The sequence below is a fragment of the Mobula birostris genome, chromosome 1, assembly GCF_030028105.1.
Source record: "Mobula birostris isolate sMobBir1 chromosome 1, sMobBir1.hap1, whole genome shotgun sequence".
NCBI classification, from domain to species: domain Eukaryota; kingdom Metazoa; phylum Chordata; class Chondrichthyes; order Myliobatiformes; family Myliobatidae; genus Mobula; species Mobula birostris.
In genome coordinates, this window is record NC_092370.1 from 50,320,741 (window position 1) to 50,339,038 (window position 18,298).

At 40.1% G+C, this 18,298-nt stretch overlaps 1 protein-coding gene across 3 annotated transcripts in view; it reads left to right on the top strand.

Annotated features, from left to right (window-relative positions):
• LOC140196191 (peroxidasin homolog) overlaps positions 1 to 18,298 on the top strand; it is a 569,369-nt gene that overhangs the window by 295,410 nt on the left and 255,661 nt on the right. For all 3 annotated transcript variants that reach the window (XM_072254973.1, XM_072254982.1, XM_072254999.1), the window contains exons 3-4: positions 4,218 to 4,289; positions 6,904 to 6,975. In XM_072254973.1, the coding sequence (XP_072111074.1) occupies positions 4,218 to 4,289; positions 6,904 to 6,975 (144 nt within the window). The remainder of the gene's footprint in view (positions 1 to 4,217; positions 4,290 to 6,903; positions 6,976 to 18,298) is intronic.

Here is an 18,298-nt window from a genome sequence, read left to right on the forward strand (position 1 = left end):
TGGTTTATTGATTATTACAGGATGTCTCTCTGGTGGCACACACTCCCTCCCCTCTCCCTTCCCCTTTTCCCAACCATGATTTCCCTCGCCCTGTCCCCTGCCTACTCTCAGTTCACGCTAAAGCGACAGAGGATGAGGGGTGACCTGACAGAGGTGTACAAGATAATGAGAGGCATTAATCGTGTGGATAGTCAGAGGCTTTTCCCCAGGGCTGAAATGACTATCACGAGAGGCCATAGTTATAGGGTGCTTGGAAGTAGGTACAGAGGGGATATCGGGGGTAAGTTTTTACACAGAGAGTGTTGAGTGCGTGGAATGGGCTGTCGGCGGCAGTGGTGGAGGCGGAAACAATAGGATCTTTTAAGAGACTCCTGGATGGCTACATGGAGCTCAGAAAATTAGAGGGCTATGGGTAAAGCCTAGGAAGTTCTACGGTAGGGACATGTTTGGCACAGCTCTATGGGCCGAAGGGCCTGTATTGTGCTGTAGGTTTTCTATGTTCTAAAGACCCATATCAGAATGACGTTTATTATCACTCACATATGTCATGAAATTCGTTTTTTATCCATAGAACAATACAGTGCAATACATAAAATTATTAGATTACTGTGTAAAAGTCTGAGGCTGCCTAGATACAAAATTGTTTAAAATCTAGACAGGAATGCCTGTTCAATGTTCAGAGTAAATTTGTTATCAAAGTACATATATGTTGCCATATACAACTCAGAAGTTCATTTTCTTGTGGGCATTCGCAGTAAACACAAATAAGTACAATAGAATCAATGAAGAGCCACACACAATAAGACAGACAAACAACAAATATGCAAGACAACAAATTGTGCCAATAGAGAAAAAAATAAATACAATCAATAAATATTGAGAAGATGAGATGAAGACTCCTTGAAAGAGAGCCCGTAGTTTGTGGGAACATTTCAGTTTTGGGGTGAGTGAAGTTATCCCCTCTGGTTTAAGAGCCTGATAATTGAGGGGTAATTACAGGTGTCCCCTGCTTTTTGAACGTTCGCTTTATGAAACCTCACTGTTACGAAAGACCTACGTTAGTACCCTGTTTTCGCTTTCAGAAGGTGTTTTCACTGTTACGAAAAAAAAGCAGTGCGCGGGGAAATTCAGTGCACGAAAAAATCAGCGGCGATAAAAAGGCAGCACGCGCCCCGAGCAGCCGCTCTCCCCTGGATTCGGAACTGCATTCTCGCCAGCATTGCTTAAATACGTGCCTGTGATCAGCCGTCTGCAAGATGAGTTTTAAGGTATTGGAAAAGCCTAAAAGAGCTTGTAAGGGTGTTACACTTAGCGTAAAACTAGACATAATTAAGCGCTTTGATCGTGGTGAACGAAGTAAGGACAAAGTGAGTTTGGCTTGTGGAAGCTGACGAACATGATGTTGAAGAGGTTTTGGCATCCCATGACCAAGAACTGATAGATGAAGAGCTGATGCAATTGGAAGAGGAAAGGATAACAATCGAAACCGAATTCAGTAGCGAAATGAACGTGAAGCAACTACGTGAGATTTTCCCTGCAATGATAAAGTACAACTTTAATTTTGAAAGGGTACGTAGCTTTAGGGCATATTTGCAAGATGGTTTGAGTGCTTACAAAGAACTGTATGATAGAAAAATGTGTGAGACTCAGCAGTCAAGCAAGCCTTCCACATCAGCCACAGCAGACGACGAACCTCAACCTTCAACATCGAGGCAGGCAGTCATAGGAGAAGATGAGCTGCCTGCTCTAGTGAAAACAGACGACGAGATGACACCCCAGTGTCCTATCACCCGGTGATTCGCGGAGAATGCAGCGGTAGCTGGGAGGCGCACAGCACATCTTTAAGGTGCTGCCCGACACATAATTAATTAGCATGTTTATTTCGGCTTTTTTCTTAAAGATGTGCTGTGTACCTACCGGTTACCGCTGGACCCCTGCATGCTCCGCGGTTCGGTATCTGTCGGCGGCCTGGAGGGTGGGGCCACTGCACCACCCAACCTGCAACGACTCAGTCTAACACACCATCATCAGTGTGCTCGGCACTGAACCGATTCCGATAAGTGATACTACACTGTACATACATTATTTCTACTATATATAGGCTGTGTATTTTAACATGTTATTTGGTATGATTTGGCAGCTCCATAGTTTAAAGGTTACTGGAGAGCGCTTGCGCCGTGTTTTTGCCAACAGCGCTTCCGTGAGATTTTCTGCCGACAGCACTAGTGCGAGATTTTCGCTATGGAGAACAGTGCAATAATGATTGTGGAAAAGTATTTCTACTTTATATAGGCTGTGTATTTATCATTTCATTCCTGCTTTTACTATATGTTACTGTTATTTTAGGTTTTATGTGTTATTTAGCATGATTTGGTAGATTATTTTTGGGTCTGCAAATGCTCACAAATTTTTCCCATATAAATAAATGGTAATTGCTTCTTCACTTTACGACATTTCGGCTTACGAACCATTTCATAGGAATGCTCTACCTTTGGATGGCGGGGGAAACCTGTACTGTTTCTGAACCTGCTGGTGTGGGTCCTGAAGCTCCTATACCTCCTTTCTTTTGGCCAGCAGTCAGAAGAGAGCATGGCCTGACCTGGATGGTGGGGTCCTTGATGATGGATGGTGCTTTCCTGTAACAGCGCTCCTTGTAGATGTGCACAGTGGTGAAGTAACATCCTGTTACCAATTTCAGCAATGATAGAAACACACTGAATGATTTCTGCCATGATTGTTGAAACTGCTCATGATTTGTGCAGCAGCTGTTGCTCTTGCAAGCCCAAATGGGGCAATTGAGAGTGAAAGAGCAAAATAACTTGAGGTGACAGAACTGCACTTTGAACAAGAGCATCTGTTGAGGGTGATGTTCATGGAACAAAGTGGAGGGAAAATATTTAAAGCTGAAATAAACTTCCTTGAAAGACAGTCACCACTATCTCATTAATTTTCAGTTGGCTACCTGTCTAAAATAACGTTCTTCTGCTTTTGTGCATACTTTTAATTCAGTAGTTTCAGTATGATAATAAAGCTGAAAAGAAAGCTTTGTTTGGATGTACAAATTCTGACTGCCAAGAATGATTTGTCGCATGTTACTTTGCCTTGAATGGACAAGTTATTACCAAGTTATAACATACCAAAGTTGTCATTGGACTGTCTCATTGTAGTATTTTTGTAGAAAAAAGACAATTTACTGTTTACTTTCCTGAAAAGGACAAAGGAGTAAGTGTTCAGCTTGTGTCCTGTGTACAGAATGAAAACTGGAGAATTTCAGAATTGGGCTGGAACGTTGAAAATCTACTCCAAACTATCCTGTTTGTTCCTGGTAATAAAAGTACATTTGTATTCTTGGGAGACCGTTTAGAAATTTTCTGTGAGTTCTGTGACCGTATGCCATCTTGTCATTAATGACCAGGATAAGACTCTCAGTCATCTCCCCTTTCCCTACTTACTAACAAACCCCACTACACTGCTGGCTGAATTAGCCTTTCGTGGCTGTACAGCTCCTAATGACAGTCTGGGTGGTGTCTTGTCCTTGGACAGGGCTACCTACTCTGAAAACCACCTCTTAGCTTACACTGTTAAATAACATTTCACTACTTCCAAATGTCTCTAATCATCAGACGTATTTCAAAGCAGCTTCAAAAACCAAAATTCCTTTTTTTTTATTAAAAGAGGGCATTTAATATTTGAAGCAAATTAAACCATTCATAGGCTAGATCTTAAGAGTAGAGGTTGATAGACTCTTGTTTGGTCAGGGCATGAAGGGAGATGGAGAGAAGGCAGGAAATTGCAGCTGAGAGGAATAGTGGATCATCCATGATGAAATGGGGGAGCAGACTTGATGGGCCAAATGGCCTAATTTGGCTCCTATATCTTATGGTTTTATGGTCTAAATCATGGGTATCTGGTCAAATAAGAAAAAATAGTAAAAAAAATCTTTGAGATGTCGGACTGACACAGCGTCTCAGCCCACAATTTTGTTAACAAGCCTGCCCCCACAGAGCCTGCTTGGCTGGTTGAGATCTTTGAACAATTTTTGTTTTGCTGCAATTTCAGCATTTCCAGTCTCTTGGGTTTATACAGAATCTTCGATTGCTTTTTTTCTGTGTGCATGTCACATTTGAACCCAGTCCTTATGGAGGAAATATTTTTTATTGTGTGTGCAGCATATATTATGGAAATCAAGAGTGTTTATTTCCCCTCTCCATTTATAGGTTATTGAACAACAACCAAATCAAAAGAATACCAAGGAGAGCATTTGAAGGCCTGGACAACCTGAAATACCTGTAAGTGCACTATTTGAATTCTGATATGTCCAATATTTTGATTATTGGATTGATTTTAGTCACTGTACCTTAGAATAACTGGGGAAAGTGATATATTTGTATCTTTCTCAATTTTACATTTTATTGCTTTTAACTTGCTATCCTATTGGATAAGATTTTAAAAGGGTTTCTGACAGGAACCTGATTTTTCCAGTGGTTGAATAAGGTTAAATGAGGGCTCTAGTAACCAGCACAGTAGTTACCTCGTGTGGTTTGGTTTAATTAGAAATTCCATGGTTTGTAAAATTACGAAGTACATTGCTACGAACTATGTAATAAAGTTTTATCAGAAAATGAAGTCTGTAGCAATTGTATCATGATTTCTGAAACTCACAGTTTCCTTCTCTGGGTTCTATGCGTGCAAGTTTAAAGAGATGTACTGAAATTGCTAGGACACAGTGCATATTTGGGCAGCACTAATATAATCCTCATTTCAGCTAAGCAGCCATGGACAGAGCAGGTCACTTTTGCTGAAGCAGGCTAAAACACTGGGGATTAACTTCAGGTAGATATCTTTTGCTTCAATGTTCATGAATAAATTATGCCTCACTGAGCACCTTCATATGTATTTTGAATTCAGAATGGCTGAGTAAATGAATGTTGTTATAAATATCTGCCAATTGAATGAAACATCTTGCACACTGTATTAACATACATTTCCATATCTGATTGTCCTGCTCTGCTTAAGTGTGATCTACATGTGTTTGGCTCCTTCCATAAGACTGAATTTACTTTGTCTCATGATGGCTTGGATATTGTAAAGCAAGTGCTGCTGATTACATTTGCAGAGTTCGTAGAGTGCTACGCACCTGGTTTGAGCCAGCAAGTTAAGAAGCCACAAGCTGTCATTTGCTATAAAGGTCACTGCAGTCTGAAAAATGTCGTTCCAATTTGTTTTTGGGCTGCAGTGGAAAACGTTAGCAGAAACAACCAATTTGCAATGCTGTATAGACCATAAGACATAGGAACAGAATTAGACTATGAGGCCCACTGAGTCTGTTCCTCCATTTCATCATGATTGATCCAGTTCCGTTTCAACACCATTCTCCTGCCTTCTTCTCGTAATCTTTCATGTGCTGACTAATCAAGAACCTATCAAACGCTGCCTTAAATACACCCAATGACCTGGCCTCCATAGCCACCTGTGGCAATGAATTCCACAGATTCACTACCCTCTGGCTAAAGAAATTTCTCTTCATCTCTGTACTAAATGGATGTCCCTTTTATTTTAAGGCTGAGATCTCTGTTGCTAGACTCCCCCACCATAAGAAACATCCTCTCCGCATCCGCTCTATCTAGGCCTTTCAACATTTGATAAGTTTCAATGAGATCCCCCCTCATTCTTCTAAATTCCAGTGAGTACAGGCCCAGAGTCATCAATGGCTCCTCATATGATAAGCCTTTCACTCCTAGAATCATTTTCTTGAACCTCCTCTGTACCGTCTCCAATGTCAGCTCATCGTTTCTTAAATAGTGTGCCCAAAACTGCTCACAATGCTCCAGTTGAAGCCTTATCAGTGCCTTATAAAACCTTAGCATTATATTCCTGCTTCAATGCATTCATGTACAGAGCAGATAAACTATTACTTAGTTTACCAGAACAAACAATGCCATCACTTTATCAATGGATAACTGGAAACAATCAAATTCATCCCTGAATTTTGACAGATTACAGTAGTTCCTTAAGTCTGTGTGAATGCATTGATTTGTGTACATTGGTCTATCAGTTCTTCTCAAAGTAGAGGAACTTCCAAGTCACATAAAGGCTTTCAGTTTAACGTGTGGCTAGTTTGTGCTTGTTTACATGGTTTGAAAAATATGTGTGGCACACACATTCACCTGTTGGAGCAAAATATAGCTGATTCTTTTGTCACCATGATCTATAATCAAACACACAGAGTGGACAGAAATTTTAAAAGATCTTGAAAACAAATGCGGTAGAACCAAAGTAATTCAGGAAATGTTGGGGATATTCAATAGGTCAAGTGACATCCGTGAAGAGAGAAAGCAGACCAATATTTCAGTTCAACATCTTTCATCTGTTTCCTTTCCACAGCTGCTGCCTGATGGGCTGAGCATTTTCAGCATTTTCTATTTCATTTTTTAAACAAATCAGTTGTCTATAACTTTGAGCTTCCTGCTCAATAGAACAAAGAACATATGTCATGCATGTGGTTAGCTGTTTGTGGCCCAGCTTCACTGTGCAATGTAGAATAAATGCATAATGTTGAACTTTAGAGGATTCATGAGGCCGAGACTGAGGATTCTGAGGATTTTATGGCATTAAATGGAGTTGATTAAAAGTGTCTAAGAAATATATTAAAGAAGAATTAGCCAGACATAGACCATGCAAGAAATGGAATGATATGGATCATATGCAGGCAGATGGGATTAGCTTAATTTGGCATCATGGTCAACACAGATATTGTGGGCCGAAAGGCCTGTTCCTATGCTGCTCTGTGCTGTCCTGTTACGGGAGGAAGGGGAAAGAATCGGAATTAGAAATATCTGTATCATAAATGTGACACTGGCTTTGAACAATATTTCTGATTTTCATTTTCTGATTTATTTTTAGCTACCTGTACAAGAATAACATTCGTACAATTGACAGGCAAGCATTTAAAGGGCTTGTGTCTCTGGAGCAACTGTAAGTAAAAATTAATACTTTCTAAATTAATCAAAGTACTTGAGAAATCTTTGTTATATTAATAATGCACCTCTGTACCTTTTTTCTGTCTTTGAAATTCTTTGGACTCTTTCTATTAATGCAAGAGCCTGAGAACTCAGTAGTGCTTTGAATGGAATTTCCAAAGAAAGCCTCACGCATCTGGGACTCGGTAGCATCTCCACATTGCTAATCTATCCACATCCCTACACAACAGGAATACAAATACCTGCAGCAAATTGGATAGAATAGTGCTAAAAGCAGATGCTTCCTCTGAGACACTGGGCAGAAATCAGGTTTCACTTTTCTGCAGGGTTACATTTGCTTCAACATTGTTAATTAATTTCACCCCTTAATTTTCATACGTAAATTGAAGGGCCAGTTAATTTAATCAGTGGTGAGATAGGGCTCACAGAGGCCTCTTCAAATTCCCTGGAGTATCTCTCCACATCATTAAATTATGAAGACTCTCAAAACCATTTCCATTGGGAAAGTTTGGGCCTAAAGCCACCTGTATTTGTTCAGTCCTGATGAAGGTTCTCAGCCCAAAATGTTGAGTGTTCACTTCTCTCTTCCTCTGAGTGCCTCCAGAATTTTGTGTGCACAGTTCAAGATTTCCCTAATCTGCAGAATCACTTGTATGGGTGTTCAGTCCCAATAATATCAATTTCTAATTTCAGGTAGCTAAGTATTATCTCCCATAAAGCACTAATGAAATTCTGAGGGTCAAACTGAATGCATTCTAAACTTCTATTGTTTTCCCTTTCATTTCAGCACATTTCAAAATAAAAATATCTAGATTTATTTAAATAAAAATAATATTAAATAACATGAAATTTCGTATCAGACCTGTTTAAAGTTAGATCAGGTGAATTATATCTGGATATGAATATTGGATTTTTACCTTTTTTTCAATTTTATTTTTATTACTGGAATCTGAATTGTTGGGAAAAAGGAATATTCATCAATCAAGCAGGAGACCTGTTTAAATATTAAATGATTATCAGTCTGATGCTTGATCATGGAAGACAGCTGTCCTTTTCTATGTCTCGCCTCCCTGAGATCCTGTGCAATTTAAACTCAGAAACTGAACCTGTTTTGAATTCCGTTCAACAGCTGATGTGTTGGATGAGCAAACATGCCATTGTCATGAATCCATCAGCAACAAGCTTGGTGGTATCATGTAGTATTATATTAAATACGTGTTGGTGCATGGCCACGTGGTTAAGGCGATTGTCTAGTGATCTGAAGGTCGCTAGTTCGAGCCTTGGCTGAGGCAGTGTGTTGTATTCTTGAGCAAGGCACTAAACCACACATTGCTCTGTGGCGACACTGGTGCCAATCTGTATGGGTCCTAATGCCCTTCCCTTGGACAACATCGGTGGCATGGAGAGGGGAGACTTGCTGCTTAGGCAACTGCCAGTCTTCCATACAACCTTGCCCAGGCCTACGGCCTGGAAACCTTCCAAGGCACAAATCCATGGTCTCATGAGATGAACAGATGCCTATTATTATTATTATTATTATTATATTAAACACGAGATTGCTCTTTCAGGCTTTTACCCTTTGGTTTTTCTGTTTCATCTCAGGGCTCTCCTTGAGATTTGGTGAAGGTTGGAGGTGGATTGAGATACTCCCCAAACTGTTCAGAAAGGCTTTAGAATTTTTTTTTATCAACTTAATATCCTCAGCATTGTCACATTCCCTTTAAATTGTCCTTGTGTGCATTTTCCCTCCCACATTGACGATACATGCCCTGTACTTGTCCAAAGCAATACCTAGAGCTGTGCAAACGTAGGTTGACTTCAGAACACTTTCCTTGCAATTCCACCCCAAACACCTTCCTTACAATTGGAACATAAAGTGTGCCTTCATCAGACAACTTAAACTTACATTTCTCATGTTTGCATTCAATAACAGGCAGGTTTATTTAATTGCTTCACTAATAAATGTTTACAAAATGACATCCCATTGCCATTGTTTACTTTCCCAACACTTAACAGTTATTACATAAGTGATGGAAAATGTAATTCCATTGTGCAGAATATCAGCAGTACAGTATTGGATAATAGCACACCATAATGCCTTCACCATCATTTTGGGAGATTTTAATGAGGCCAGTCGGAAAAAATCACTAAGTAATCACTAAGTAAGATCCTTGCAATACCGAGGAAATGACACACAGGACCATTGTTACACCACATCAGGAATGCCTACCGTGCTATTCCACACCCTCATTTCGGGAAGTCTGATCAGCTGACTGTACTTCTACTCCCTGAGTATAGGCAGAGACTGAAGACTGCAGCACCAGTACTGAGGACCAAAAAGGTATAGACAAGGGAAGCACAGGAGCATCTACAGGACTGCTTTGAATCAGAGGACTGAACTGTATTCAAGGATTCAACTTCTAATCTGGATGAGTATGCTGCAGTTGTTACCAACTTCATTAAAACCTGTGTGGATGAGTGTGTGCCTACAAAGACTTGCTGTACATTCCCAAACCAAAAGCAGTGGATGAACCAGGAGGTACATCATCTACTGAAGGCTAGATCTGTGGCATTCAAGTCTGGCAACCCAGGCCTGTACCAGAAAACCAGGTATGATTTGCGGAGGGCTATTTCAAGGGTGAAGAGACAATTTAAAACGAGGTTGGAGGTGACATCGGAAGTATGACACCTCCGGCAGGGTTTGCAAGACATTACTTTCAACAAAGTGAAACCCAGTAGCATGAATGTCAGCAAAGTTTCACTACTAGATGAACTCAATGCCTTCTATGCCCACTTTGAAAGGGAGAGTACAACTACAGCTGTGGAGATCCTTGCTGCACCTGATGACCCAGTGATCTCTGTCTCAGAGGCCGATGTTAGGCTCTCCATAAAGAGAGTGAACCCTCGCAAGGCGGAAGGTTTCAATGGAGTACCTGGTAAGGCTCTAAAAACCTGTGCCAACCAACTGGTGGGAGTATTCAAGGACATTTTCAACTTCTCATTGCTATGGGTGGAAGTTCCCTCTTGCTTCAAAAGGCAACAATTATACCAGTGCCTCAGAAGAATAATGTGAGCTGCCTTAATGAATATCGCCTGGTAGTACTCACATCATTGTAGTGAATAGGATCTTGAGAGGGTAATGTGGTGGAGATCTGATTGCAGAAACGACATTTGGTGATGGTTGATTGATGTGGACTAGTGTTACATTGAGGAGAGAGGTGTTGAGAAATTAGAGAGGGACTGATGAAGGAATTATGCGGATATGCTGTAGATTTGGGATGATGGTATGGTGAGTTCATTTTCGTGGTGGGGCAAGGATAAAGACAAGTCTTTTACTAAACTGGTTGGCATTTATTTCAGCATTGTGCTAATAAGATCATGTTGTGTTGGAAGTGCTAAATAATCGTAGCTCAATCACTGCCATCCATAGTCCAAGTTTCTGAACTGTACTTCAAAAGAACTACTGCATAACAAATGACTGTATATACTTCTCTCTGCCTCAGTAAAGAAATCAATGTAATCAAAGACCACACTCACCCCAGGAAACTTCCTCTCCCCTCTTCCATTGGGGGGAAAAAGTCTAAAATCACGTATCATCATGCTCAAGGACAGCTTCTAACCACTGTTATAAGAACATTAAATAGTTAGCTAGTAAAATAAGATGGACTTTTGACCTAACAATCTAGCTTGTCATGATTCTATACTTCTTGTTTACCTGCACAGCTCCTTCTCTGAGGCTGTTACACTTTATTCTGCATTGTTATGGTTTTACCATGTTATACCTCAATGCTCTCCATCTCACTGTCCGTGATGATAATAAATCAAATCCAATTCCAATTCCATTGCTGGCATCATAGCATAGGCACAGGGGGAATGACACCAGGAAGTGTCAAGTTGAATTTCTAGTGTGATACTAAATGCCACAAGAAGTTGTTTTCATGTTTCACTCTGAAAGTATCAATTTCTGGCTGCTTAATACTGCAAAATACACAATGCTTTGCAAATGTATCTTAGTCAAATTTCTAAGCTGTCAAAAAGTAAGCCTTCTGAAAAACCATCAACATGTAGGTACATTTGCATGACGTCTAAAACATAATCTTTTCTTCTATCTTTATGGCACAAAGCTCTATGAAGGTAACAATAAGTTGTGCCATTAAGATCAGCATGTTCAGTTGAGGATATCAATAACAGAGTAACCTCCCTGGGTCCCTTTATTTTAACCCTTTGCACCTTCCAGTACATCTTTATAAATAAAATATTTGAACTGGTGAATGTACTTTTGACAGTTTAACATTGACTGATTATAATAAACTTCACATAGAGGAGACTGCTTCGCCAAGCATCTATGCTCCGTCCACCAGAACAAATGAGATCTCCCAGTCGCCACCCATTTTAATTCTACTTCCCATTCCCATTCCGTTATGTCCATCCATGGCCTCCTCCACTGTCGTGCCAAGGCCACACTTAGGTTGGAGGAACAACACCTTGTATTTCATTTGGGTAGCTTCCAACCCGATGGCATGAACATCAAATTCTCAAGCTTCTAGTAATGCCCCTCGACACCTCCCCCCTTCTCCATTTCCCATCCCCTTTTCCCTTTCTCACTCCATCTCACCAAACAAATTCCCAGCTCCTTACTTCATCCCTCCACCTCCAGGTTTCACCTATCACTTGGTGGTTCTGTCTCCTCTCCCCCTACCTTCTAAATCTACTCTTCACCTTTTTTTTTCTCCAGTCCTGCTGAAGGGTTTCTGCCCAAAACGTCAACTGTACTTTTCTCCATAGGTGCTGCCTGGCCTGTTGAGTTCCTCCAGCATTTTGTGTGTGTTGTTCACATATTCCTTTCTAATCTAGAAAATAAAAGCTAATGAAACACCTGCTTTTCTGATAATCTCCTCATTGCCAATGAAGGGCAGCAGAGGTTCTGCCTAATTACCCATCATTCCAGCACATCAATGGCACCTATAATTGTTAAGCATGTTTCTGCCATATGGCATCTAGGATTTCAGTCTGCATTTCATACTATTGCATTAACATTGAGGTTTAGCCATCTGAGCTACTTGTATTTCATGACAAATGGAATATCACCTGTTGGAAATAAAAAAAAATAAAAGGAGTTTTTTTTGTTGATCTAATTAAGGTCAATATTTTTGAGTCAACAAAAAAGAATCCTAATTGCTTTCAGCATTCCTTAATAATATAGTTATTTTTATCCTTCCATCTGCTTCTGCTTTAGGGATGTTGATTCTATATAAAACGGAGTTTAAGTTTAGAGACACCATGTATAAACAATCGGGCAGGTGTGCCTTTCACTTCATTAACTTCCCACCAGAAATATGTGGTCTATTTATGAATGTCAGTCTGAATCTTTCCTCAAGGAAACTAAATCTAGTATTCCACAGATATGTTTAGATCAAGAAGCCTATGTGGCCTAATACAGTTCATCCTTCTCAAAGATTCATAGTTCCCTTCATAGATTCATAGTTTTACAACATGGAAACAGACCCTTCAGTGTGATTTGTCCATTGCCAATCAAGATGCCAATCTAAGTTAATTCATTTCTTTGTATTTGGCCCATACCTCTCTGAACTTCAATGATCCATGAACCTGTCCTAACATTTTTTGAACACTGCAATTGTAGCTGCCTCTGGCACATCCAGTGCAAGCTCCTCCCTTGTACTTACCACCCTCAGTGTGGAAAAGCATGCCCATCAGATCAAATTTAAATCTTTCCCCAGTCACCTAACATCTATCCCCTCTAGTTTTAAACTTGCCAATCCTGGAAAGAGATCCTATCTATCAACGTCCCTCATAAATATATAAACATCTCAACTCTTAGTTGAGACCTTCACTCCAGAGAAAAAGGTCCTAGCCTATCCAACCTCCCCAAAGGCCTCCAATCCTAGCAACGTCCCTGTGAATCTTTTTAGCGCGTTCTCTAGTTTGATATACTTCCTAAAGTGGTTCAACTAGAACTACACAAAGGACTTCAAGTGCAGCCTGGACAACTTTTTAAGTAAATGTAACATAATGTCCCAAATCTTGGATGCCATGACAAACAGAGATAAGCATCTCATTCCCTTTTCACCACCTTGGCTATTGATGTAACTTTGACTTACTTGTACAATGACAGGGGTATCTCCTTGAAACCTACTGCATATTGAAAGGCTTAGATAAAGTGGACTTCGAGAGGGTGTTTCCTATCTTGGGAGAGTCTAGTCCTTGGCCTTCACAGCCATCTGTGGCAATGAGTTTTACAGATTCACCATCCTCTAGTTAAAGAGATTCCTCATCTTTGTTCTAAAGGGCGTCATTTTTTAGATATGGCGCTGAAAATTGCTCAGAATCTTCCAAATACGCACTGACCATGACCTTATAAAGCCTCAGCATTACATTCTTGCTATTACATTCTATTCTTCTCAAAATGAATTCTACCATTACATTTACCATCCTTACTACTAATTCATCCTACAAATTAACTTTTAGGGGATCTTGCCCGAGGACTCCCAAGTCCCTTTGTACCTCTGGTTTTTGAATTTTCTCTCCATTTAGAAAATAGTCTAGACATTTATTCCTTCTACCAAAGTGCATGGTCTTATACTTCCTACTCTGTATTCCATTTACCACTCCTTTGCCCATCTTCTAATCTGTTTAAATCCTTCTGCAGACTCCTTGCTTCCTCAACAATACCTGCCCCTCCACCTACCTTTGTATTGTTCACAAACATGACCACATATCCATCAATTCTGTTATCCAGATTGTTATTAACACTCTATGTGGAAACACTGATCTCTGCAGGACACACTCATCACTGACAGCCAACCAAAAAAGGCTTCCTTAGTTCCCTTCCAATTAATTTTGACCAGCTCCTCGCTCATTCCTCTATCGTTACCCTTACTCAAGCGTAACCATATAACCGTATAACAATTACAGCACGGAAATAGGCCATCTTGGCCCTTCTAGTCCATGCCAAACTCTTACTCTCACCTAGTCCCACTGACCATAACCCTCCATTCCTTTCCTGTCCATATATCTGTCCAATTTAACTTTAAACGACAACATCAAACCTGCCTCAACCACTTCAGCTGGAAGCTCGTTCCACACAGCTACCACTCTCTGAGTAAAGAAGTTCCCCCTCATGTTACCCCTAAACTTTTGCCCTTTAACTCTCAACTCATGTCCTCTTGTTTGAATCTCCTCCATTCTCAAAGGAAAAAGCCAATCCACATCAACTCTATCAATCCCCCTCATAATTTTAAACACTTCTATTAAGTCCCCCCTCAACCTTCTATGCTCCAAAGAATAAAGACCTAACTTGTTCAAGCTATTGTAACTTGTAACACCGATTATATCCAACTTCAGCTTCTCCCTCTGAACCTGTAGAATGTATTTTATCACGTTATGATTACTGCCTCCTAAGGGTGCTTTTAGCTTATGCTCTGTAATCAAATCTAGTTAATTGTAGAACACTGAATTCAGAATTGACTTTTCCCAAGTAGGCTTGACCACAAACTTTTCTAATAAGTCATTTCATAGGCATTTAACAAATTCCTATGAGGCTGTTGAAATCCTCCATGATAATTGAAAAACTTTCCTCATTTTATATGCCTTCTCTATTTCCTGTTGTAATTTGTACCACATTTTCTGTCTTTTCAACCCCACCCAGGAAGTACATGCTTCCTAAATCCAATTCCAATAGAATTCTGTGTACCACATTTCCCTTGGAGACATTGGATCATTAGATTGTGTTGTGGGAGAGAGAGTTCAAAGGAAGTGAGTAGGGCAGTGGGACCTTCCCTATGCCACAGTTCCTGTGGAGACATTGGATTGCGTAGTGTGAGAGAGAGTTCAAAAGAAGTGAAGATGTGCAGTTGGGACATTCTGCATATCACAATTCACTTGGAGACCTTGGATTATGTATAATTAGGGTCTTAGCTAAGGTCAATAGAAATAAGTTAATTTTAAGTGGAGTGGCCACTTGTGTGAGTGGGCCAGTGTTAGAGTAGGAGTTCAGACTTTAGCTCATAAAGGGTTTGGCAAGGAGAAGTAAGAGTTATAAGCAGATAATTTTGTTTAACATTTATTTATTTATTTTTCCCATCTGCACTGTCAGAGCAATAGGGATGCCAAACAGGATAGTGAAATGCTCCTCTTTAGAGATGTGGGAAGGCAGGGAGACCTCTAGTGTCCTCGACAATAACGTCTACAAGAAGATCATCCAGCTGAAGCTTCTTTCAGACATTGTTATGGAATTGGAGCTGGAGCTGGAGTTGGATCAACTGGAAGGTAGTTACACTCAAGGTGCAGGACAATGGTAAATGGATGACCGTCAGGAGGGGAAAAAGGGATAGGCAGTCAGTGAGAGTACCCCTGTGGCTGTTCCCCTCAATAACAGGTATACTCCTTTGGGTACTGTTGGTGTGGGTGGGAATGACCTAAATAACCTGGCAGAAGAAAGCCACAGCAGTCAGGTATCCAGCTCTGTGGCTCAGAAGGGAAGGGTTGTGGGGGGGAGAAGAGTTGAGTTGTAATGATAGGGGATTCATTGGTTCGGGGAACAGACAAAAGGTTCTGTGGATGAGAATGAGATTCCCAGATGGTATATTACCTCCCAGGTGCCAAGGTCAGGGACATTAGCCAGAAGTCGTGGTCCATGACAGTACAAATGAAATGGGTAGGAAGTGTGACGAGGTCCTGCAAAGGGAGTTCAAGTAGTTAGATGCTAGTGTTAAAGAACAGGACCTTCAGGGTTGTGATCTCAGGTTGGCTACCAGTGCCACATGCAAGTGAAGCCGTACAGTTTAACTATGGCTAAGGAGATGGTACAAGAGGAAGGGTTTTAGATTTTTGGATCATTGGGCTCTTCTTATCTCTGGGTATGAGGATAAACTACATCTGGCTGTGGAACATTTGCATTGGGTAATGAGGTTACCATTAACCACAGCTACCTCCAGGTCACCCTTAGGCAAGGTGTAGCAGCTGTTAGCCTCCCTGCCTACAGTTACAGTGAAGCCATGGAATGCAAGTGGTGGATGAAGCAGAAGGCAAGTTGTGAGTAACACAATCGATGCTTCCTGCTTCTCAGACGCTGTGCAGTAGATCCTTTTAATAGGAAAATGGTCAGGGTCAAGTCACCCGTCTTTTAAAGACACTGCATCGGAAGCAAGCGAGGGGAAGCTACTTCTTGTATTTTATCCCTAGTACAACCATGGTTAATATATACACAAATGTAAAAGACAACAGTGTAAATGGGAGCCCACTTCCAAATAGTGCAGACTCCTCACTCGGTACGGGATATCATGTAAACATACAGGTGAGCCTGGATCGTCATACCACTACTGTCTGCAAGAACAAGAGACTGCGAATTGCCACTTGGAATGTTCGAACTTTGCACCAAGCTGGTAAGCTAGAAAACATAAAATTAGAAATGAAGAGGCTAGAAGTCAGCATCCTAGGCCTAAGTGAAATAAGATGGAAAGGCACTGGAGTATTCCAATCAGACAACTACAGGATGATATACTCTGGTGGAGATAAACATGAAAAGGGTGTTGCAATCATCTTAGACAAAGCAACATCCAAGAGCCTGCTCGGATACTGGCCTATCTCAGACAGAATGATGCTAATCAAACTAAAAGGACAACAAAACAACATCCCTATCGTCCAAGTATATGCACCCACAATGGCAAGCTCAGAGGAAGAAATTGATGCCTCTACCACTCCTTAGACAAAGCACTAGAAGAATGCAAATCACAAGAAGCCATCATAGTCATGGGCGACTTCAATGCAAAAGTTAGTGAGGGAAGAGAAGACCATATTGTTGGAGACCAAGGATTGGGAAAAAGAAATGAAAGAGGAGAAAAGCTTATATCATGGTGTAAAACAATCAGATAATCACCAACACTTGGTTTAAACAACATCCAAGAAGGAAATGGACACGGAGAAGCCCAGATTGGAACAACAAAAGTCAGATCGACTACATAACAATCAATAACAGATTCAAAAACTCGATTACTCAATCTAAAAGCTACCCTGGAGCAGACTGTAGAAGTGACCATATACTAGTCATTTGCAAAGTGAAAATAAAGGTGAGAAAATTAAAGAAACCAAAAAGATCAGAACCACTGGATTATCAGCAACTACAAAACAACCCTCATCTGAAAGCAGAATACACAATCAAGGTGAAAAACTATTTTCAATTGCTGCAGGGTGAAGGAGGTAAATCTTCCTGGGAGATACTGAAGGAATCCATCGTTGTAGCTGCAAAAGAAACCATCCCACGAAAATAACGGAAAAGTAAGAAGAAATGGATGACTGAAGATATAATACAATTGATGCAACAAAAACAGACCATCAAACCAAGAGACAACAAAGAATACAAACAATTTGATAAGACAATAAAAAGAAAATTCAGAGAACCTAAAGACAGATGGCTAAATGAGAAATGCTCAGAGATAGAAATGCTACAAACCCATCACCCTGGAACACAGGAAGGTTAAAGAACTAACGGGGAAATTATCTTGCTCAGCAAGTGGATGCATCAATCAAAAGACGGCAGCTTAACTATGAACAAAGAGGAAATCCTACTATCATCTGATTTGAGTTAATTAATATGGTTTCCTTCCGATTTTTGTTTAAATGGATTTGAGTTGGCGGATTGATGTTTTTCTTTTATAGAAGTTGGTATGATGTATGGCTCTGGGGTTGTGCTCCCAATGTTTTTTTTGTGCTTATTTTTAGTTAGTAGGGGTTTTTTTCTCTTAGTTAGTAGGGGTTCTTTTTTTTCTTTCTTTTTTTCTTTCAAAAAATATTCTTAACACTTTATTTTTTCTTCTTATTATTGATATATTGCTTAGCTTTGTTAATCAGTTATTTGCTAATTTAATTCTTCATTGTACATATTGACATATTGACTTGATTACCTTAAGGTATATTTTGTTGATCTTTAATAATAATTATTAAAAAAGATTTTAAAAATGAAATGAACAAAGAGGAAATCCTAAACAGATGGACAGAATATATAAAGGAACTTTTTGAAGACCAAAGAGGAGAAAAACCAAACATAAAGAAGAATCCTGAAGGATCTAGCATACTAAAATCAGAAATTCCAGCAGCCATAAATAAGACAAAACATAACAGAGCAACTGGTCCAGACAACATTGCTGTTGCAATGATACTGGCCTTAGAAGGTTTTGGAATAGAGAAAATAACAGAAATAGCAAATGAAATCTATGATTATGGAGAGATACCTGATGATTTAAGTAAATCAGTGTTCATCACACTTCTAAAGAAAGAGGGAGCAGCAGAATGTGAGTTACATC